General features: G+C 42.2%; 2 protein-coding genes across 2 annotated transcripts; one reads left to right on the top strand and one right to left on the bottom strand.

Moving 5' to 3' along the window:
• Window positions 1–1641: 1641 nt before the first annotated feature.
• On the bottom strand, window positions 1642–2334 carry LOC121781584. Its single transcript, XM_042179307.1, has 2 exons — window positions 1825–2334; window positions 1642–1704 (listed from the first exon to the last, which is right to left on the bottom strand). The coding sequence occupies exons 1-2, from the start codon at window positions 2332–2334 to the stop codon at window positions 1642–1644; spliced, it is 573 nt and encodes a 190-aa protein (XP_042035241.1).
• Window positions 2335–18558: 16224 nt separating this feature from the next.
• On the top strand, window positions 18559–21486 carry LOC121783015 (CBL-interacting serine/threonine-protein kinase 20-like). The gene has a single exon (XM_042181048.1). The coding sequence runs from the start codon at window positions 18605–18607 to the stop codon at window positions 20834–20836; it is 2232 nt and encodes a 743-aa protein (XP_042036982.1). The 5' UTR covers window positions 18559–18604; the 3' UTR covers window positions 20837–21486.
• Window positions 21487–23386: the final 1900 nt, after the last annotated feature.

The raw sequence follows: 23386 nt of genomic DNA, 5'->3' as shown, positions 1-23386 counted from the left end.
TTTCATTTTTCGATAAAACAGGCTGAAATTCACACGAGACACAGAAAACATCTTGAAGTTTACTCAGTAAAAATTTCGTAGCAAAATTCATTCGTTTGATGGGTCGAATACAGATCATAAGTCACTGGTCGAGCATCACAGAATTCTGGTTCAAATTCGAAAATAGGGTTTTTAAATTTCCACAACGAAAACACCGATTCTTCATGCTCGAAAACACATCATCATGCTTACACATTCCTCAAACACATATTTGCATACCAACTCATATTTTTCACAATTATTTCGATCCAATCACACGTGAATTCAACCAACAACGCAAAACCAAACAAGTTCATACGAACATACAATTCCCTCCCGTTAAAACTTTCGATCTATCAAACCTACACTCTCTACATGCATGTAGGACTCAAAACATGGTGCAAAAGAGAAGGAGGAGGAAAAGTGTGCGATTATACCTTCCTTTTGATAAAACGAAAACGGTAGAAATGTAGAATGAAGTGATCCGTCGGAGGTTCTTGAAGATAACTTCAATGGATGCAAGATCAAAGCTTGAATGGAGGTTTTTGGAGATGGGAGAGTGGGGGAGGAGAGAAAACCGTGTGAGGGAGAATGAGGGAGAGGGTGGCGTTTTTTTTTTAGAGAATGGGGGGCTAGGGTTTGTTTAAGTGTCTTTTTGTAGTATTAGGTTAAAGTTTAAGGAATATTTAATTAATTATGGGAGAATAAAATAATGGTCAAGTGAAATAAAAGTCCCATAATTAAAAGAATAAAATAGGCATGTGGGAGATGAGGGAATTTTCGAAAATTCCATGTATACACAACAAGGAATTTATTTGGTATTTACTTGGAGTATATATTCATAAATTAGGAAATAAAAATAATGAATACAAGGGAACAAATAAATTAAATCTCCAAGTAGGAAATAATATGGTGGGGCCGAAAATTTCAAGAGGAAATTTGTACAAGGGACTTATTTAAATCCCCAATTAAATAGAATAGGATTTAAATTAGGTAATTTCTTTAGGAAAAAGACTCCCACAAAATAGGCAACAATTAATTTAAATTCCCACAAGGAAAAAACATAAGCATAGGGGCGTGTGATATGGAGGAATATAAAAGGAAAATATTCACACCCCCAATTAATTAGACATGGGAATTTATTTGAATAAAAGGGGGTTCCACAAAATAGGAACAATTAAAATATTCTCCAATTTTATTGGAGGGGGCCGAAAATGCTAGGCTAAACAGCCAAGGAAAAATATTCCAACTCTCTATTTATTTTGGGTGAAGAAATACATTATCACATGATTTAATTGGATTAAATTCAAAGGAAGGGAGTCAATAAAGCACCAATTAAATCAAAAGGAATTAATTCTTTCTCCTATAGGAAATTTTCGAACACTCCCAAGGAAAAAAAATAAAATGGAGTTCGAATTTCATGTAGTACAACTTAGGGGCCATTTGGTTTGGATTTAATTTGGATAAGTATCCCAAAATAATTAATTAAATCCACAAGAAGAAGTATTATTTCAATAATTAGGAAGGGCCGAATATTTCAATGAATCGACTCGAGAAAGGATAAATGCATGATCGTATTAATTATTTCCCCACATTGGAAAAGTATAAACTCAAGCTCACCAATCACATTAAACACGATAATTCATTCCACGTAAGGTCACTTAAATCACATAGAAGCAAACGTTTCTAAAATTCCAAAATTCCAATTACATAAAAAGAACTCACAAAAGTTTGGGATGTTACAAGATCTATCGTGAATTCCACTTGTCTGTCTGGCGGTAGGCCAGGTAGAGTGTCAGGGAATACCTCCGGGAATTCACGAGCGATCTCGACTTCTTCCAATTTCCTCTCTTCTTTCTCTTCTTTGTTCAAGTAAACAAGGTATGCCGGGCATCCCTTCTTTATCAACTTGCTGGCTTGCAGCATTGATACTACAGACTTTTGGGTTCCCATGGAGATTCCATGTAAACGAGTGGTTTCTCCTTCGGGGTTTCTAAAGGAAATTTGCCTTTCCTTGCATAAGATGGTGGCATGGTTTTTAGCCAGCCAGTCCATTCCTAGGATTATGTCTACATCCCACATAATCATAACACTGAGGTTGTCTGCTACAACCTTAAGTTCGCCCAGAGTGATTTCTAAGTTCGAGCAAGTGCGAGATATTTCTATCCGCCCTCCTACTGGGGAAACTACTTCCATCCTATGTTCAGATTCTTTTGTATCGAGTTTCAGAGTAGTTACACAATGAGCAGATATAAAAGAATGTGAAGCACCAGTATCAAACAGAAGCATAACGGGTGTGTTGAAAAGCTTACCCATGCCTGCCAAATTTCCCTAGTTCAGCTCGGGCTGCTTCTGCCTCATTGCATAAGCTCGAGCCTGTGTTGGGAGTTTCAACCTCTGCTGCTGATTCATTGGTATCTGCTGTGAATTTGATCCATCCTGGACATTCATTGCGCGCAGTTGCGGGCGCTGAGTTGACGGGTTAGATCTTGCTTCCGTCCCTGAGTTCTTGCTTGGACAGTTCTTAGCAAAGTGTCCATCTCATTCACAATTGAAGCAGGTATCAGCCCCTGCCTTGCAGATGCCACCATGCAGTCTGTTGCATCTAGGACACGGACTGGTTTTTGACGGGTTCCCCTTGTAAGGTCTAGGGGTAGTCTGGTACCCGCCATATTGTGGCCTGCTTGGTCCATATCCCCCTCTTTTTAAATCAGGTTGAGCCTCTGGTCCTTCCCACTTTCTCTTGTCCCTATATGGTTGGGACTGAGTAGGGTTCACGGCTGGGGCAGTCTTTTCCCCTGGCATGGCTGCCTCGATGTCCAGTGCTCGTCCCAGAGCCTCAGTGTAGGACAGTCCTACGTGGCTAGCCAGCGTCATGCGTATCTCATGTCTGAAGCCAGTACAGAATTTCTCAGCCATCTTGGCATCGGTTTCTACCTGATCTGGGGCGTACCGTGCCATTTCACAGAACATTCGGTCATAGTCTGTCACCGACATTCGTCATTGCTTCAGATGATAGAATTCAACCTCCTTTTTCTTCCTGTAGCTCTTGGGAATATACTTCTCATAGATCTCAGTTTTAAATTCTTCCCAAGTCATTTCCTCTACATGCATTGGACCCATAGTCTTTTTCCTTGCTTCCCACCAGAAATCTGCGGGTCCAGTTAATTGGAAAGTCACGCAGGACAACCGCTCCTGGTCCGTGCAGTGTAAGAAGTTAAAGACGCGTTCCAGTGCACGGATCCATGTTTCTGCCACCATTGGGTCTCCCAACCCGTTAAACGTTGGTGGGTTCTGTCTCAGAAACATTTCCTCAATCCGACGATCCTGTGGTTGTGGTGGTGGCGGGGGTGGAATTGGCGATGGAGGTGGTGTTACTTCATCCCATTCCTCTCGTACTTCCTCGTCATAAACCGGAAGGTTGTTTTGGGCTTGTCCTCGGCCCCTTCCACGTCCTCGGCCTCGTGGTCTGCCAACTCTTCGTGGTGGCATCCTGGTGGTTTATGAAACTCCTTTAATAAATGCACAACATTCGCGATGGCTAAACAGAAAAACATGGATTTTCCGAGATATAAATGAACACTGCTTTTCAAGATAACGAGATTTCATATATATCGTAAATCGAGTACATCATCAAGAAGTTTGCTTCGAGAGGTCTTTTTACAAAAGAACGCACATCCAAGTACGCATCATGAAGTCCCGGTACTACGGAACATCACCAAAAGTACTTAGCCACTGCCCTTCTAACAGCTCGGGCCTTACGTGCTAATCAAAACAGTCTGCTCAAATCTCCAAAAGAAAATACTACATCAGGACGTCGTCATGCTAGGACGTTTCTGATGTTACAACCCCCCTACCACTCCTCAGTACCAAACCCACTTCCCAGAAGGGGTGTAGTAGCCACAATCCCGGATATCATCACTGTCGCTATCGCTATCGTTGTCCGGTGAGCGCTCCCTTTTTGGCACTCGCTCCTCCTCACTGTTGACGAGTATGGGGTTGTTCTCGTCCTCTCCGCATGCCCACTCCCAGAGGAGGTGCGGGTCCTCCCTGCTCTCCTCAGTGAAGGCTGGGGGCACGGCCTCATTCCCGGCCTTCCTGAGGTGCGGCCATATATCATCCACACGCACCATACGCCTCCCCATGTCTGGGTGGTCTTCCTCAGTTGCCGATCGGATGTGCGAGTAACTGCTCGGAACTGTGATAGCCTGCAGACGGGAGCTCCCGACTGGTGCGACCACTGGCGGGCGTTCCTCCTTATCCTCCTCTGAGACAGCCGCAGGGGCCTTCCCCTTTCGGGCAGCCTCCTGCGCCTCACGCTCTGCCTCCATGGGGAAAGTGGGGTCCCGCATAGAAGGTGGGCGTGCCGGCGGTGCCCTCGGAGTCCTGCTCCCAACTGGTCGCCGAGATGGCCCTGCTTCGGACTCCCACTGGCTGGGACGTCCTGGCTCCCTTGGCGCCGGAGGGTCCTGTACCTCAGGTGCTGGCGAGTCGATCAACAAGGGTGAAACCGACCCGTAGCACACAAAGCGAGTGAATACTGCTAACAGGAATCTAGGAAAATCCCCTACCAAGTCATAAGCAGGGTAGGCAGTGATTATGTACTTATCGGCCACCATGGTAGCCCACTCTCTCCATCCATCGGGGAGCAAACTCAGCAGACGAACTATGCCGTCATATCCGGTGACGCTGCCATGGAAGGCCGCATCCCACCATAGACGCTGGTAATGCGCCAAAAACTCACGCAGTGAGTCACCATAGCACCTCTGGTAGGTCTGGTAGGCCCTCACATACTCCTCGGGGCTAGCACCTCTCCTCGCCCGTTTCCGGGCGGTAAAACGATGACGAGCCATCTACACAAGGACACGTCTCGAGTCAGAGAAGGCAACGCAAGAGAACAGAACGTGAAAACACAACGTAAAGCGATGCATGCGAGTCTAAGGGGGTCATCCTCTAGGGCCACTATACTGCGTGATCTAGAGTCATCAGACTAAGTTCTCATCTCAAACTATTGTTCCATAAGGCTTTTGTGGTGAAGAACACCAATTTCTTTGGATTTACGGGTGACTTGGTCACCGTGAGGATCTATCTCGCACCATTCCATCTTGTGCTATTTCCTTATAGCTCCGTTCCTTGACTTTATGTCTCAACCGTTGCCCCTCTTGTGCTCTTTATGCACTGGGCGTTGGATTTTCTGGTGAAACTCGTGTTTCCTTAGCTCACACTTTCGTACTCAACCTTGTCTTTTCATCCTTCCGAAAACAAATTGCTCGGGAAAGCAATAATAGGATTTATGGTTCATCCCTCGTAGTTCCAGTTCGAACTACATTCTCTAGGAAAGTTCTTATCCTTTCTCAGTCCTTTCCCTTTGCCTTACGAGGTGGGCATCCTCATCGTACTTTGTGTGGTTATTTCAAAAAGTTTTCTTTCTCTTTCGGCTTTCAACTTGGTTGAACGTCCTGGAGCATTGATCGAGTCGATTGCTTGGAAGGATCTAGCGAACAAGTCTAGATCTTGACTGAAGGAGTGTGTGGATATCAGAGTAAGAAAGAAACTGTGGCTCTGATACCACTCTGTCACGACCCAATTCTCATTAAGGATAACAAGAATGGGTGATTCGCGACTAATGGGGGATTAAAGAAGCGGGGATAGAAAAGGGGTAAAATCTGAAGAACTTGTCGAAGGACAAATGTGATATTACCAAGATAACAGTCGAGTATTTGGTACAATCTCAAAATAGAATGTTTGATATGTCAACTGAATCAGAGTTCAATGATGAGACAATACAATTCTCATTCAACAAAACACAGCGGAATAGGTCCCTCTGAACGACTTCGTGTATGGAGACACGAATCGTCGAGAAATCCACAAGCTTATTTATTAGCATCGACTCCGATCAATCTTTTCTCCATCCTGACGTCCAACCTGCACGTTTATAAATACATGCAGGGCTGAGTACAGGAGTACTCAGTGAACACGTGCCGAAAACAAAACATACAATATAAGTTGTCACCCATCCACAGTATCACCCGGGGGTTTTTCTTAAAAGGCCCGAGCATACTAAATTCTTTTGTGATCTTAAAAGTCCGACTGCAGTCTAAGTTCTTTTGTATTCTGCCATGTCTGAGAAACTAGTGTGCCGTGAAGGTGGCCACCTTCAACGAACACCCTCGCCGGCCAACCTCTCTCTAGGATGGCTCACAGCTCTTGTGCACTTTATTCCGAATAGGATTTGCGGTCCTATTGGGAACCGAATTCGTTACTAAAACCTTTTGGCATCGCCAAAAGTCTCGGCATATAGCCCTATCAGACAGGTCTCAAAAACAAATATTTTCTGGCATGACAACAACTTTAAAAGAGATGATCACATTCTCATTTTTTCAGAAAAGATATTTCATACTTCAAAACATTTGCTTTATATCCACACTATAGTGCTGGATATTAAAAGAAAGCCCACCTTGTGTGCTTATCTTCACTTAAATTCCCTTGTTAGGCCTCACTTGCCCTTGACTGTTTTCTCCCTTGAAAATAGCGTAACACGCTAATTAGTACTTGAACTATTTTCCTGAGAAAAGAATGCATGCATCCTATCTCTTAGTCTCGGCTTACAGGATTTCTCTTTAAATCCTAACTCGGCTTACAGGATTTCTCTTTAAATCCTAACTCGGCTTTACTGCTCTGCAACACTTAATTATTTTCTTTACTTCCTTTGGAGAAATTCTATTTTCTCAATAGTTTTGGATTCTTAAAATCCCTCCTTAAATTCCTTTTTCTTCGGATTTTTTTCTTAAGGCCGCCCATGGCGTCGCGGGGCGACGCCGATCGGCCCTCGCTTCTCCTCCTTAAATTTTCCATCCTCGGGAACCCAATAAATTATTCAGGAATTAATTAAGCTTCAAGCTCAATTTCTTAAATTAATTCCACTCCACAATATAATTTTTCCCAAGTCCACTAAATTAATTAAGTAGCCCATTCCCATAAAATCTCATGGCCCGAAACCTTTTTATTTCCAGAGGCCCAAATCCTCAATTTAAATTCTTGGGCAGCCCACTTATTTCCTCCATCTAATTCCAAGCCCAAATTAAATAAATGGCCCCATTAACTAACTAAAGCAAGAGGCCCAACTCAATAATTCAAATGGCCCAGTTCAATTTATTAGTGGCCCAAGAAAAAAAAATAGAAGGAAGTCCACCATATACTCCCTCCTACCCACCGTATTCCTCCAGAACCCCTCCCCAATTCTTATTCCAATTCTGGAATCACAAAGAAGACAGCGGCGCCCATCTCTCTCCCTCGCGGTTTCCGATGAAATCGCCGCTCCACCGCGTCGCCGTCTCCACCGTTCACTCCTCACTCCTCTTCTCCAATTTCCCCCAAATTTCCAAATTCCTAAATTGGGGATCACAGCAGCGGCGCTCTCCTCCGTCGCGGCCTCCGGCAAAAACGCGCCTACCTCGACGGAAATTTCGGAGTCCCGTCAGCGGGTACTCCCTCCTCCATCGTTTTCTCTCTCTCCGTCGAGTTTGGAGGAGTCCTCAGCTCCTCGACAAGCAGGGCTGCCGCCTGCTGCGTCGCTCGGCGCCAGCTCCAGCAACTCGCCGCCTTGCCGGTTGCTGCTCTGGCAACGTCTCTCTCCCCCGTAATCAAGCTAAGTCCCCTACCCCTTCTCCCGATGTGCTCTTCTTTTAATCGGAGCACGCAAAGTATCGTAGGCTATATTGTGGTATTATTCCATTGGGCTTGATTTCTTGGTTATGGTGTTAATGATTCTGACTCTTTTGTTCATAGGGAGCATTTTGGCTTATTGCACAGAGCCCTTATGCTTATTCTTAATCCGTGTGGGGGAGTCTCTGGTGGTTTGCTACTAATTTTTGGTTGGTGTGAGAGTCCTATGGAGAACTCTATGTTCTTGAGTTATCTACTTGTCTATATGATGCAAGGAGTGTTGTTGAGGGGGTTACCTTGCTTGGTGATCCCTCTCGGTTCTCCCTCCTCACTGCCGCTACTCCGCACCGTCACTCCTCACTCCGTCGTCCCTCGCTCCGTCGCACTCTTGTGCGAATTTGGCAGCAGAAGAGTGTGGAGTGGGGAGGGAGTGACGGTGGTATTTATAGGCAATTTCCTCATCCTTGGTGGCAGGTTTTGGGGAGTGTAACTTGCTACTTTGAGCTACATGTTTCTCCTTCTTTTGAGCTTGTTGTTTAGGCTTCCCTGCCTACTTTGGTGAAACTCTTGAGAATAACAAAAGGGCTGATTCCTAGCTCTAATTTTGGGCGTGTACAGTGGCTCCTTCCACTATGATCCCTTGTTTGACTCCTTCTTTGGTGTAATTGGAATGGTCAATATGGCTGATTTCACAGCCAATTTCAGCAGCCTCTTGGCTGTGCTATTTGCCTATTACTTCTATCCTCTTAATCGAGCTTGCCTCCCCCTCCCCCTTTTTTTTATGTTTCAATTTCTGACCCCTTTTTCATGCTAACTTTGCAGGTTTTTAGGGCTGCCATTCTTGGAGCTTTGGGGCTGGAAATCGAGAAGAGAAGGGGGTGGAGAAGGAGGGAAAAGATTCCTTGGTAGCTACTTGGTTTCCCCTACCAAAAGAGCTAGCTTCTAGTCCTTCCGACTAGAGTGGTTAGGATGTAGGATGTAGTGTAGATATGTGATGTCTCTTTCCCTCACATAACTTGTATAACTTGTATTGTTGACTTGTATTTTGTTACACAAGTATCCTTCTTTTCTCTAATATAGCATTTCCTTTACTTTCATCCTTTGAAATTTTTCTTCTGCACATAATTTCTTCCAACGAGCTTTATTTATTCCAAGGCCGGAAGCCATAACAACATCGTATACCTCTAGACGAGGATTAAACAATCTAATCAATTCGGCTCAATCTGCCTCCCAGGCAAATAGCAATAGAAACGTAGGATTTATCAAACAACTTCACACCATGCCACTAAACTAAACTCCCTTCTCAACTTCACAAACAATTTTAGAATACTTAAATCCCCAACACCACATGCATACTCAAAAGAAAGCTAAGTATAGGGGGGTTGGTGAATACTCCTCCTCATTTTCCTTTGTCTTTGGCTGGTGTATTATTTTAGTTTGGGCTACACTCTTTTAATAAAGAGTTGGATTAAGAAAATTGGGCTTGTTTAATTTATTAGACTGGTCCGAGTAGATTTAATATTGTGATTTGCCTTGCTCTAATTATTAGACTAGGCCTGATTATTTATGTGTGAGCTGTTGGAAGCCTGGTTATTCAACGTGCGGTTGTTTGTGAATTTCCGAAGATGGAAGATATTCAAGTTGGAGCTAAGAAAAGAAAGAAAGAAATAGAAAAGATTTTCAAGAATTCATATTTTATTAAATGATTACCCAAGTAATTAATTTCGAGAATAGAATTTCTACGGATTTAGTTAAGCAAATAATTAAATCCTACCTCCTCCGTCCCATGGTAGATGTCACACTTTCCCTTTTAGTTTGTCCCACAAAAGTTGTCACATTTCATTTTTTACAAAAAATTCCTTCTCACATCAATTATAAAATTATATTTTCTCTCACCACTTAACACACAAAACAACATCTCCTAAAATCTCGTGCCATCTCCCAAGTGTGACATCTACTATGGGACGGAGGGAGTACAACTTGGTAAAGCCCGAGAGAGGATTAGAGATCCTATGAGACGAGACTAAGATATAGGTGCTATCCAATAGGATGCATGCATTTTTTTTCTCAAGAGAATTTAATTCAAATGCTAATTAGCGTGCTACACTATTTAATTTTCAAAGGCAATTTCCCTTGAGAGCAAAGAGAAGCCAACACGAGAGTTGTTAATTGAAGATAAGCACATCAGGTGGGCTTTCTTTTAATATCCAACACATTAGTGTGGATATAAATCAAATACTTGCGAAATTATGAAATGTCATATTTTTCTCAAATAGAGTTGTGATTCTTTTCAAATTGTTGTCATGCCATAAATATTTGTTTTGATGCCTATTTGCGGGCTATATGCCTATTTATTTTGGTTACCCCAAAACGTTATAATCGAATTCGGGTTTGAGTGTAGGTAGAATCTCAACACAGACTTGTGTACACGACGAGAGCCGTGAGCCATCGAGAGGGTTGGCCGGTTCTGTGTCCGTGGAAGGTGGCCACCTTCCCGGCGCGACGAAGTAGATGTTGACCGTGGGAGGTGGTCACCTCCCCGGTGCACGAATGTTCAGATATGGCGAATTATGAAAGAACTTAAACTGATCAGTCGAACTTTAAGCTCACAAATGAATTTAGTAAGCTTTGGCCTTTTAGGAAAACACCTCGTATGTTACTGTTGATGGCTTGACAACTATAATGTATGTTTTGATTTTCAGCACGTATCCACTGAGTACTCATGTATTCAGCCCTACATGTATTTCTAATGTGCAGGTTGAACGTCAAAACGGAGGATTGATGATCGGAGTCGATATGTATTAAATAACCAAGTGGATCTTCCAACTCTGATTTATTTGACGAGATATTATTTCCGATTCCAAGACCATGTAATCAAGTACTTGGCTTCCGTTTTATAATATTATTCGATTTGGCCTTTGGGCAAATTTCTCAAGTTTCTAGCCCTTTCTTGCCCTGGCTCTTTATTCCTTCTTATTAGTTGCGGTTTACTCGTCTTCGCTATCCTTAGCAAAGTGCGGTCGTGACAGAGTGGTATTAGAGCCTCAATTTCTTTCCTTCTCTAAGATCCCAACATTTCTACAGTCAAGATCTAGACTTGTCCATTAGATCATCCAGAGTAATCGACTCAATCAACACTCCAACAAGAGACGTTCAACCGAGCTTGAAAGAGTGAAGTTTGAAGTACTTGGAACAAAGTGTGACATGAATTTTACCTAGTCAATAAAATAAGAAAAACCTAGAGGAAATAAGTATTTTCTCTGCAGAATATAGTTCAAGACGTAACTACAAAGGATGAACCTTTAATCTTATTATTGCTTATCAAAGCGACGATTTAAAGACAATGCTATATAGACTCGAACATGGAAGCGTGATCCTCAGCGACACGGTTTATCGTATGAGAAGGACCAACACCCAGTGCAAAAGAGCACAAGAAGGCAAATATCGAAAAGGATAAAAACAAGGAATGATGCTATAAGGGAATAGCACGAGATATATCCTTACTACGACCGACCGTTCGATTAGACCCCAATAGATCTTTGAGTTCAGCACGACTCGTGAGGCTTTATAGAAACGCTAGAATTGGGATATGAACTAAGCTTTGATGACGATAGATCACATGTTATAGTGGCTCTAGTAAATGATTCCTTTCACGTAGACTCTCATGCATCGATCTTTACGCTTTACTTTCACGTTACGTATTCCTGTGAGTACCTTTTTTTCACTCGAGACATACGCTTGTGAAAATGGAGAGGTAGGACCCCGCTAAGCCCCCGCCGAGTGCACACCAGGTCATGGCAGGATTCGCATTCCACGCGTACCGATCTTACCGACCGCTCGTGGGAGAGAGCGTATTGCAGATTATATGTAGGTTCTATGAGCTATGGGAGTGGGCCCACTCTTACGGCGTCTCTGGATTGGACGGCATACACCGTCTGACTTTCGTACTCTCCGGGCAGTGGCAAACATGGGCCGCTAGATGGCGAGTAGCTACATATACAGGCGGGTTGACACCCAGGAGGAGGAGGGGAACTTTCGTGGCTTCCTGACCTTTATCTTCCTACAATACGTATACTACCAGGATGTCCTAGCTGTCGGTATGGACGACGTGCCACCACCCCCGCTCCAGTGGAGGGTGTCACTCCCTCTGGAGAGCAGTACGCGCGAGCGCCACGACCATGAGGTCGGGTCATCCCGTCAGCCAGGGATGGACCTGCTCCCAGGACCCAGTCGATGGCCAGAGATGCATCGGGAAGATGGCGCCGAGCTTGACCACGAGGGCGGGGCAATGCCCCGATGATTGCTCCGGACGAGGACCCGATGGAGCTAGAGGTGGGTACTGCAGTGGTCGCTCAGGAGAGGATCCCCAAAATGGAGGAGCAGATGTTAGAGAGGCGTGAGCCACCGCGGGCCAACTTCTTCGACGAGGACTTTCATGCCGGCCTCCGCCGGCGGTCGGAGGAGAAGATGGCCTGGCTGGAGGCCATACTGGCCGAGATGGAGCTCGAGGAGCCTCTGTTCCCAGTAGATGAGGTACCCCCTCATGCGCATGAGGACCTGCTAGGGGCGGCCTAAGAAGACCTCATCCTAGTCGAGGACAGTGACGATGACTTCGAGGGGAGCTCTAGGATGAGCTCACTAGGATCAGATGAGGAGCAATAGAGGGGTTGTACCATCAGAAATTCACTAGGATCAGATGAGGAGCAATAGAGGGGTTGTACCATCAGAAGCGTTGGAGTGTGATGACGTTCTGATGTAGCTATCTTTTTCTTTTCCTAGGATTTTCAGTAGATCACTTTTTGATTAGCACATAAGACCCGAGCTGTTAGGAGGGCAGTGGCTAAATACCTTAGTGATGTCCCGCAGTATTGTGGCTTCACGACACGTACTTGGATGTACGTTTTAGGATTCACTTTTTGTAAAAAGTCCTTTCAAGGTAAACTCTTTTATTCCCAGGATGATGTATTAATTTGCAGTATCTATGAAACTTCCTTATCTTTGAAAAGTTGTGCTCGTTTTTATCTTATGATCCAGTTGTTTGTTTCGTTATCGTGTATGCTAGTACTTAATTAGAAATTGCACAAACTATCAGGATGCCACCAAGAAGAGTTGGCAGGCCGTGAGGCCGAGGACGTGGGAGAGGGCCGAGGCCAAACCCGAGGTGAACTGCTAGTGATTAACATGCGCGATGCACAAATTTTTAAACAGAGGTTGATAAAGTAGATCGATCCACAAATTTTTAAACAAAGGTTGAAAAAGTAGATTACCATGTCATGAGAAAGATCTGTGCATCGCACATGTGAATCACTAGCAATTCACCTCGGGCTTGGCCTCGGCCTCTCCCACGTCCTTGGCCAAGCAGCCTGCCAACTCTTCATGGTGGCATCCTGATAGTTTGTGCAATTTCTCAAGTACTAGCATACACGATAACGAAACAGACAACTAGATCATAAGATAGAAACGAGCACAACTTTTTAAAGATAAGGAAGTTCCATAGATACTGCAAATTAATACATCATCCTAGGAATAAAGGAGTTTGCCTCGAAAGGACTTTTTACAAAAAGTGAATCCTAAAACGTACATCCATGTACGTGTCGTGAAGCCCTGATACTGCGGAACATCACTAAGGTACTTAGCCACTGCCCTCCTAACAACTCGGGTCTTACGTGATAATCAAAAAGTGATCTACTGAAAATCCTGGTAAAAGAAAATGATAGGTACATCAGAACGTCATCATACTCCAACATTTCTGATGGTACTACCCCTATACTGTTCCTCATCTGATCCTAGTGAGCTCACCCTAGAGCTTCCCTCAAAATCATCGTCATTGTCATCGACTAGGATAGGGTCTTGTTCGGCCGCCGCTGGCAGGTCCTCATGCGCAGGAAGGCGTACCTTATCGACCAAGAATAGAGCCTCCTCGAGCTCCATCTCGGCCAGTATGGACTCCATCCAGGCCATCCTCTCCTCCGACCGCCGGCGCAGGCCGAAGTGAAAGTCCTCATCGAAGAAGTTGGCCCGCGGTGGCTCATGCCTCTCTAACATCTGCTCCTCTCTTTCTGGGATCCTCTCCTGAGCAACCACCATTGTACCAACCTCTAGTTCCATCGGGTCCTCATTTGTAGCAATCATCAGGGCCTTGCCGCGCCCCTCAGGGTCGTGCTCGGCGCCATCTGTCCGATGCATCTCTGGACGTCGACTGGGTCCTGGGAGTAGGTCCATCTCGGGCAGACAGGATGACCCGGCCTCATGGTCGTGGCACCCACGCGTACTGCTCTCCGGAGGGAGTGCACCCTCCACTGGAGCGGGGGTGGTGGCATGTCGTCCATACCGATAGTTGGGACATCCTGGTAGTGTACGTATAGTAGGAAGATAAAGGTCAGGAAGCCACGGAAGTTCCCCTCCTCCTCCTGGGTCTCAACCCATCTGTATATATAACTACTCGCCATCAGGCGGCCCATGGCTGCCATTGCCCATGGAATCCAAAGACGTCGTTAGAGTGGGCCCCTCCCATAGCTCACAGAACCTCCATACAATCAGCACTACGCTCTGTCCCACGAGTGGTTGGTAAGATCGGTACGTGCCGAGCGCGAATCCTGTCATGGCCTGGTGTGCACTCGGTGGGGTCCTAGCGGGGTCCTGCCTCTCCATTTACACAAGGGTATGTCTCGAGTGAAAAGAAGGTACTCACAGGAAAACGTAACGTGAAAGCAAAGAGTAAAGATCGATGCATGAGAGTCTACGTGAAAGGAATCATCTACTAGGGCCACTATAACATGTGATCTATTGTCATCAAAGCTAAGTTCATATCTCAATTCTAGCGTTTCTTTAAAGCCTCACGAGTCGTGCTGAACTCAAAGATCTATAGGGGTCTACTCGAACAGTTCGGTTGTAGTGAGGATATATCTCGTGCTATTCCCTTATAGCATCATTCTTCGTTTTTCTCCTTTTCGATATTTGCCTCCTTGTGCTCTTTTGCACTTGGTGTTGTCCTTCTCGTACGATAAACCGTGTCGCTGAGGATCACGCTTCCATGTTCGAGTCCATCTAGCATTGTCTTTAAATTGTAGCTTAGGAAAGCGATAATAGGATTTAAGGTTCATCCTTTGTAGTTTCGTCTTGTTCTGCAGAGAAAATACTTATTTCCTCTAGGTTCTTCTTATTTTCTTGACTTAGTAAAATTCATGTCACACTTTTTTCCAACTACTTCAAACTTCACTCTTTCAAGCTCGGTTGAACGATTCTTGTTGGAGTGTTGATCAAGTCGATTACTTGGGATGATCTACTGGACAGTCTAGATCTTGACTGAAGAAATGTTGGGATCTCAGAGCAGGAAAGAAACTGAGGCTCTGATACCACTCTGTCACGACCGCACTTTGCTAAAGATAGCGAAGGCCGGTAAACCGCGACTAATAAGATGGATTAAAGAGGTGGGGAAAGAAAGGGGTAGAAACTTGGGAAATTTGCCCAAAGGCCAGATCGAATAATATCATAAAATGGAAGCCAAATACTTGATTACATGGTCTTGGAATCGGAAATAATATCTCATCAAATAAATTAGAGTTCGACGATTATGTTTCTAACACAGCGACCGCTGAAAACGTCCAGCTGCCCGCTGAAATTTCACCGCAATCCAGTCTAAAAAATTTTAACTTGTTTTTTAATTTAGCTCGTACAGCCTTAGCCCAAAATTTCAAGGTATCTTTATTGCTTTCATAGATTTCTCACGTCCCAACCGACCCTACAAACTTATCATTTACTTAGTTTTGAATAAGTTTGGGGGGATGACGTGGTGGACCATGAGATTATGATTTTTATTGTTTTTCTTAGTTAAAATTTTTGTTTTCTTTTTGTTTTAAAAACCCGAGGTGAATTATGTCATAAACATAGCATGAAGAACTTAGAAACTCGCATGTATATGGACACATTAGACTGAGTTGCCAATGATATTAAATTCTTTCTATCTATGAATAAGTATGACTTAACGTTTTGATTTGATGGTTAGGTGAAAATGTGCATAATTAGTGAATTACTTGTTAGCCTTGAATCATGATTTTACCTTGTAAGATTTGAGCATTATTTCTTTCTTGTGTGATTTATCTGCATGCATGTATATGTTTCTAGAACTTTCTGCTCGTCTGCCTAAGTTTACATAGTGTTTAAGTTGATAAGTAGGCAATCTTTTCATAGCCTACTTTTATATCCAAATTTTTTTACACTTTCAAAATCTATTTTACCGTTTGGAGCCAATTTTGAGTCTTTAAACCTATTATTTGGAAGCCAAATTAATAGGGACAATTCCTTGGGTTAGTTGCTTAGAATTTTTATATCTTTTGTAAATGAATCGGAGAGATAAGGAGGAATGATATAAAATGGAAAAGTAGTGTGTTTAAATGTAAAAAAAGTGCAAGTTATGAAATAGAAAAATTCAAAGTGTGCTTGATCTAGAAAAGATGCCTTTGGTATAAAAAAAAGAAAAAAAGAAAAGAAAGGTAGGTTGTGTAGAAAAGAAAGAAAATCTAAGAATTGAGAAAGTGAGCTGAAGTTAGAATATATGTCAAAAGTGTCTTGGATTTGAAAGAAAGTGGAGTCTATTTTACTCTACTTGGGATTTTTATTTTTAATCATTTTTAGCCAAATATTCCTCACCTACCAAAGAGCCTACATTACAACCAAAATAAAGTCGAACTTTTGATGCTTAATCACACGTGGTAGAGGAAGGATTAGACTTTGAGCAAGCATATGGTAAACTTTGCATGATGTATGATATGAGTGCTTATATACATTGTCATATACACTTTGAGAGTGGGAGATAAACACACTTCCCATCTTTGGAAGTTTGCCCACTTGTGAGTGCATGAATTCAATGTGATATACGAGTTAGTTATGAAAGTGCACTAATATGCTTGCTTGATTTGATTGCGTTATTTCAAGCTTAATCTATTTCTTCCATACTTTGAGGCAATTACGACATCTAGTCCTTATGCAATCTGTGCGTCTATTCACGTTTCTTTTATAATTTGTTTGAGGACAAACAAAGAGTTAAGTTTGGGGGAGTTGATACGCTCGGATTTTGCATTGTTTTAAGGTCATTATTTGGTCCGTTTTGAGTGTCAAAGTTGCATTACATGTCCATTATTTGCATATTTTATCCATTTGATATTTTGACGTGTTGTGTGAGAAATGTGCAAAATAGAGCTGAAAAAGGCATTAAAAAGTCAAAATTCAGAAGTTGGAGAAGAAGCGCAACCCAATGACCCAAGCCAACGGTCGCTGAAACGAGTCTAGAGAGTTCTGAAGCTGTCCAGCGGCCCGCTGGCCATGACCAACTCTAACATGATATAATTGAATAAATTTGGACGCACTACAATCCCCCGATAAAGATTTTATTTCAATTGTGTAATTCTTATTTATCTGAATTCTTTATTTGAATTATGTCAATTTTTTATTTCAATTACATAGGAGTAGTTATTTTTTTATTTCAACTAAATTTTTATTTTTTGATTATTTGAATATAAATTTTATTAGTTTATACCCCCTTGGTTACACAATAAGCAAGTTGTATTCTTTTTTGGTCGCCACCTAAAATGAGTAATTTCCATTTTAGCAAAAAGTAACACTTTTCATCTCTCTTATTTTATTCTTTCTTCAACTTCTTTACTATACTTTCGGTTATACTTTACGCTTTCTTCACATAACTCCTTAAACATTAGAAGTGTCTTGTTTATGGCGGGACGGAGGAAGTATATCATAATTGCAAATTATATGAAATAAGAAATAATTTTAAAAATAAAAAATGAGAAATATAAATAGTTAGTAATTAATGAAAGTTCTCCCGATGTGTGATTATTAAGTGATGAATAGACTCAGGATCCATATCAATTGCTCCCTCCGTCCCATAAAAATATGGACAATGGATATGACACGGGATAAGATAAAATTGGTAATGTAAGAGAGATGAGGAAAATTGTATGGTAAAGTAAGAAAGAGGAGAAGAATGGTAGTTAAAGTAGAGTTAGTGGTTAGTGAGACCTACATTATTTAATTGATATAACTTTCTAAAAATGGAATGCACATATTTTTATGGGACAGACGAAAATGAAAAGTTCACATATTCTTATGGGACGGAGGGAGTATTATATATGGCTAGTGAATGCCCTAAATAAATGATGAAATTTTATTGGAGTTCTAACTAATGATTAATTATATAAGAAATTCGTGATATAAAGTTTCAAATTTTAAAATCGTTCACTAGTTAAAAGTGTTCCTACTTGTTCGCATACAACATAGACAAAAATAGCATATCAACGAAATTAGCGGGAACATATTTAAAAAATTAGCAGACAAAAAAAGGAAAAACAAAATACCAAAGAAATGAGATTTCAATGAACAACACCACACTTATATGTTCAGGTGATATGCTTAGCCAAATAAAATAACGAAAGAAATAAATAGAACACAAAAAAACAATTGGGTTTCCTATTAACAATCAAGGTTTTTTGAATGAAAACCTTCATTTTCCATTTGTTTTTGCTGCATCTGATCTATATTCCTTTCCACCACCATCTTCAGCTATCATTGGCTAAACCTTATCGGGTTTCTGCTGAATGTCGTTACGGTTCATCCCGAACCCTTCAAAATTCAGCAGATGTCTTTCCTTTCCATGAAACCTAAACCATTGATGATTTGTGTGTGCATTGTGAGCAGAAAAAATACTACTACCATATACTCCTTTCGTTCTATGTTAATTGAGTCATTTTTCTATTTTAGGAAGTTTCAAGATAAATGAGTCATTTCTATTTTTGGCAAAAAGTAACACTCTCTCTTACTTTATTCACCATCACTTAACACATCATTCTTAATCTCCGTGCCAAAAAGAAGTGCCTCTATTTACAAGGAACGGAGGGAGTAAGAAATAGGGATGGATCAATTCAGGCAAGTTGGTGAGGTTGTGGGCAGTGTGAAGGCGTTGATGGTTCTCAAACACGAGATTTGCATCAACCAAAGGCAATGCTCTTTGCTTGCAGACATGATGCAGTTGGCCTTTGACACAATCTCAGAGGAGATGAGGCAAAACTTGAAGCTCGACGAGAAGGCCACCAAGTGGAACTCTCTGGAGCTCCCGTTGGAGGAGCTCCACCGTGTCTTCAAGGATGCAGAGTGCTACATCAGATACTGCCTCGACATCAAGGACTGGTGGGGGAAGGCCATCAGCCTCCACATGAGCCGGGACTGCGTGGAGCTACACATCCACAACGTGCTGTCCTGCTTCACCGTGGTGGTTGAGGCTGTTGAGATGGCTGCGGAGATTTCAGGGAGCGATGAGGAGGAGAAGCAGAGAAAGAGGGTCGCTCTTCTTCACAAGTATGATCATGAATGCGATGATCTGAAGATCTTCCTGTGGAAGTTCAGGAAGCAGTTTCTCATCCCTGCAGAGGTGTGCAGCCGCATTGAGACTGCGTGGAGGGAGGACCGATGGCTACTGTTAGACAAGGTTGGGGAGATGAAGGCGGCAGATAGTGAGCAGAAGCTGGCTGAGCTGCTGCTGTGGAAACTGAATGATGTGGAAGCTTCCAAGAAGGTGATGTCAAGCAGCATTCTTGTAGGAGCGCATGATTACCAAGTGAGGCGTCGTCTGGGGTCAGCGTACCCCAACGGGCAGAGCCATCTCAAGGAGATCCATTGGCTGGGGGAGAGCTTCGCGTTGAGGACGTTCATTGGAGACGTTGCCCCTTTACTACCCGAGATCTCGTTTGTGCTTTCCCTCTCGCATCCCAACATATTGCAGCACCTCTGCGCGTTTTATGACAAAGTGAGGAAGGAAGGGTACCTCGTTATGGAGTTGATGAACAAGGATCTTGCTTCTCATGTGAAAGAGCACACGGGGCAGAAGAATCACGTGCCATTCACCATACCGGTGGCTGTAGACATCATGCTGCAGATTGCAAGAGGGGTGGAGTATTTGCACTCGAAGAAGATATGTCATGGAGATCTCAATCCATCCAACATCCTTCTCAGGCCGAGGAACGCCACCACCGGTGGCTTCCAAGTTAAAGTCTCTGGGTTTGGGATAAGCACAATCAGGAGCTGTCCCTCGAGAAGCCCTAGGGCGGTCGCTGCTGATGCTGATATCTGGTTGGCCCCCGAGTTGCTGGCTGAGCTTGGTGGGAAATGCAAGGGGAAATACTCTGAGAAGGCTGATGTGTATAGCTTCGGGATGCTCTGCTTCGAGCTACTAACGGGGAAAGTCCCGTTCGAGGATGGCCATCTTCAAGGGGAGCAGATGGTCAGGAACATTAGGGCAGGAGAGAGGCCTCTTTTCTCCCACCCTTCGCCAAAATACCTGGCTAATCTCACCAAGAAATGCTGGCAGACTAATCCCGCTCTGCGCCCCTCTCTCTCTTCGATATGCCGGATCTTGCGCTACATCAAGAAGATCCTCATCATCAACCCCGACCACGGCCACCCAGAGGCGCCCACGCCTCTTGTGGACTACTGTGACATTGAGGCGGCGTATCTGAACAAGTTCAACGCGGAAGAAGGGAGTGATACCCTCGTGCCCGTCATGCAGATCCCTTTCCAAATGCTGGCCTACAAGATTATTGAGAAGGAGAAAACCAATAACAAGAAATGGGACATGGTCACTGAAGCAAGGATGAAACCCCCTGCATCAATCTTTGATGAGGACCAGTTGTCGGCTATGGATGATCTCTTTCTCGTGCCAGCTGACCGAAGGTCAGTTTGTTCAGACATCATCGACTGCAAGAATTCAGTCGTTGATGTGGATCTTAGGACGGTTATATCAGAGACGATGCACCGCAAACTTTTCCAATCGGACTCATTTGTTCCAGAGGTCTCAAGGAAGAGATACACCAAACCTGCAGCAGCTGAATCTGTCTCACCAGAATATGATCGAAATCTCTCATCTGAATCAGAAGAAAATAGCAATTTCTTCTCAGACAGCAAAATTCCAGAAAGGAAAGGGCTGCAGCTTCAGAAGACATTAACAGCTACAGCCAACCTTTCAGAAGATTATGACAAGCCTGAAAAGAAGCCTACATTTATCAACAAACTGAAAACCATCAAGACCAAATTCATCCCAGGTCAGTTTCTCCTTAATTATTTATGTTTTCTGTTTCTGAGAATGGATTGATATCGATGATCTATATACACAGAATCGCCAAAATCACCAAGATGTGATGCACCATTGTATCCAACAGCCAGGGGAAAGAAGGAGTCGCTAGCAGCGGCCTCATCACCATCACGAGCATTCAACAAGACAGCGGTGCAGAGTCCAAAGAAGGACGTGAAGGGAACAGTACAATCTGGGATGAGGAGCAGTAACTCGCCAGCATCCTCACCCGCCAGAGACTTGAGAGCAAAGAACGAGAGTTCAATGTACTCACCGGGGAGAGTGATGAAGCCTCACTCTCCAGCTGCCTCGCCATCAAGAGGTTACAATGTATGCCCATCGCCAATGCATCCATCGTCTTATCACACAAATGCTTCTGCAATGTCATCACCCATAAATCCCAATATGCGGCCTTCAAGACTTGCTGGTAGGCCGACTGCACTGCCTTCGGATGTCAGCACTCGAACCTCAAAAATAGATCACATTCTCAGGTAGTGTGTAGACGGTTTTGTCCATCTCAAATGAAAAGAAGTGCAAGTATATTTTTTTGTTCTTCCCTTTTTTTTGTGTAACCAAGCCAAAACAGTTAGGCCATCGATTCTTGATTTCTTGGTGTACATTTCATCTCTCATCTCATGTTTCTCTCACTGGCTACATCTTCGTGTGAACTAGTTGAGCCTGCAATGCCATATCATGAACTACAATTTTCTTCAACTAGTTTTTAGATGAAGACAAGCTATGTAACAAAACCCATTGAAATCCACAGCAAATATGACACACGTGATAATTGCTTCATCCAAATGTACATGCAAAATCTTGCTCCAAATGTACATTGGTAAAGATAACTTAGCATATATGAAAAAAATTTCGTCACCTTCTCCTTTTTAAAGAGATAAGAAAAATGTAGTTAATCTAATTGAAAAAGTACTTTTTCAAAATAAAAAGTGTTGTAATGAACATTGATATCATTTGCTTCATGTGTGGTGCAAATAGTGAAACATAAATACCAATATGTGAAGCATTGAGAAGATTGTTTATATGTACTTATAATTTTAATGTGTATTGCATGTAAATTCTTACATGACACCAAATTTGTGTTGCTTAGCAACTTTCTATCTATAAATTACTGAACTATTAATTTGCTTTGTTTTGTAACCAATCAAGATTTCGACGTTGGCATAACTTAATGACTAATATGGTACATAAGTAAGTCACTAAGTTATGTCGGCGTTGAAATCTTAATTGGCTGCAAAATCAATAATTCAATAGTTTGGTAATTGAAAGTTGTTATGCAAACTCGAATTTGGCAAACTTTAAAATTTATAGAAAAATTACCCTCGTCTGAAATTAATCTAGATGTAGTCTGTTTGGTTCATGAGATTAAATCACACAACTCAATCTCAGATGGATAATCATGTGATAATTAGTCATAGCCAACCCCTCTAACTAAAATAATCTCACAATTCAATCTTAAATTATATCTTGGTACTATTTTATCTAGGAAACCAAACACCACAACTGAGTCTTGCTAAATTATGACTCGATGTTTATTCTTGATTTTAATTGATTAAAAATTAGTACTCCCTCCATCCATGAAAAATAGGCCCATGGATGGACGGCATGAGTTTTAATTAAAAATTGGTAAAGTAAGAGATGAGGAAAAATGTGTAAAGTATGAGAGAGAAACTTTTCCATTTTTGAAATGTGACTATTTTTTTAGTCACTCTAAACTGGAAAAATAATACTATTTTTCGTGAATGGAGGGATTATTATTTAAGTGGGAAAAGGAATTAGAATGGAAACAGTTAATTTGATCATCCACTAGTCGATCACCATAGAGGTTTTTGGTTGACCGCCGTAAGCTGTCATACGTCATTCATAACATTGATTTTTACAATATATAGTTTATAATAATAGTATTAGTACTCCCTCCGTCCCCTAAAAATATAAACATTTGAAATGATACTGGTTTTAATGCAAAATTGGTAAAGTAAGAGAGATCAAAAGAAAAATGTATTAGTGAAAAATGAGTCTCACCCCATTAGACAGAGAGAAATTTCCTAAAGAGGAAAGTTTCTATTTTTAGAGAACGGGCCAAAAAAGGACTTTCTATTTTTAGAGGTCGGAGGGAGTATAATTTTATTTAGATATTTCAAATAAAGTAATTACTAGATAATCCAATTAAACTTTTGATATATTACTAAGTAATTTCAAGATATATTAAGCTCAACTAATATCGTTACATTAATGAGTCAGTTATAAATTTTCAGTGCTCAATTATATAGCAAACTAATCGATCTTCAATTTGTCGACATTCATCTCAATTATTTAGACTGATCCTACGAAAATATTGACAGACAACTTCATCATCATGTCTAATTCCAATTACCATCCTAAAATTATAGGGTCAAGACTATAATTGTTGCCAATGTGGTGGTGGTGACAAGAGCCTCTAAAAAGGAAAAAAGTTAATTATGTAGCACCGCATGAGTTCATTATTAATCTTTTCATATAAATTAGAAGGGATTTCTTCTTCTATTTGTAACACAGTATTAGCACATAATGTTCCCT

Source organism: Salvia splendens, chromosome 20 (assembly GCF_004379255.2).
Source record: "Salvia splendens isolate huo1 chromosome 20, SspV2, whole genome shotgun sequence".
In the NCBI taxonomy this organism is placed as follows: domain Eukaryota; kingdom Viridiplantae; phylum Streptophyta; class Magnoliopsida; order Lamiales; family Lamiaceae; genus Salvia; species Salvia splendens.
The sequence above is the reverse complement of the archived record's forward strand: the minus strand, read 5'-3'. Positions and strand labels throughout refer to the sequence as shown.

Excerpts from the sequence above, each read along its gene's own strand:
- LOC121783015 (XM_042181048.1), top strand. The coding sequence starts at position 18,605 with ATGGATCAATTCAGGCAAGTTGGTGAGGTTGTGGGCAGTGTGAAGGCG.
- LOC121781584 (XM_042179307.1), bottom strand. The coding sequence starts at position 2,334 with ATGGGTAAGCTTTTCAACACACCCGTTATGCTTCTGTTTGATACTGGT. Across the intron at positions 1,705-1,824 it reads TCGCTCGTGAATTCCCGGAG|AAACGTTTGCTTCTATGTGA; the intron begins GTATTCCCTGAC and ends TTGGAATTTTAG.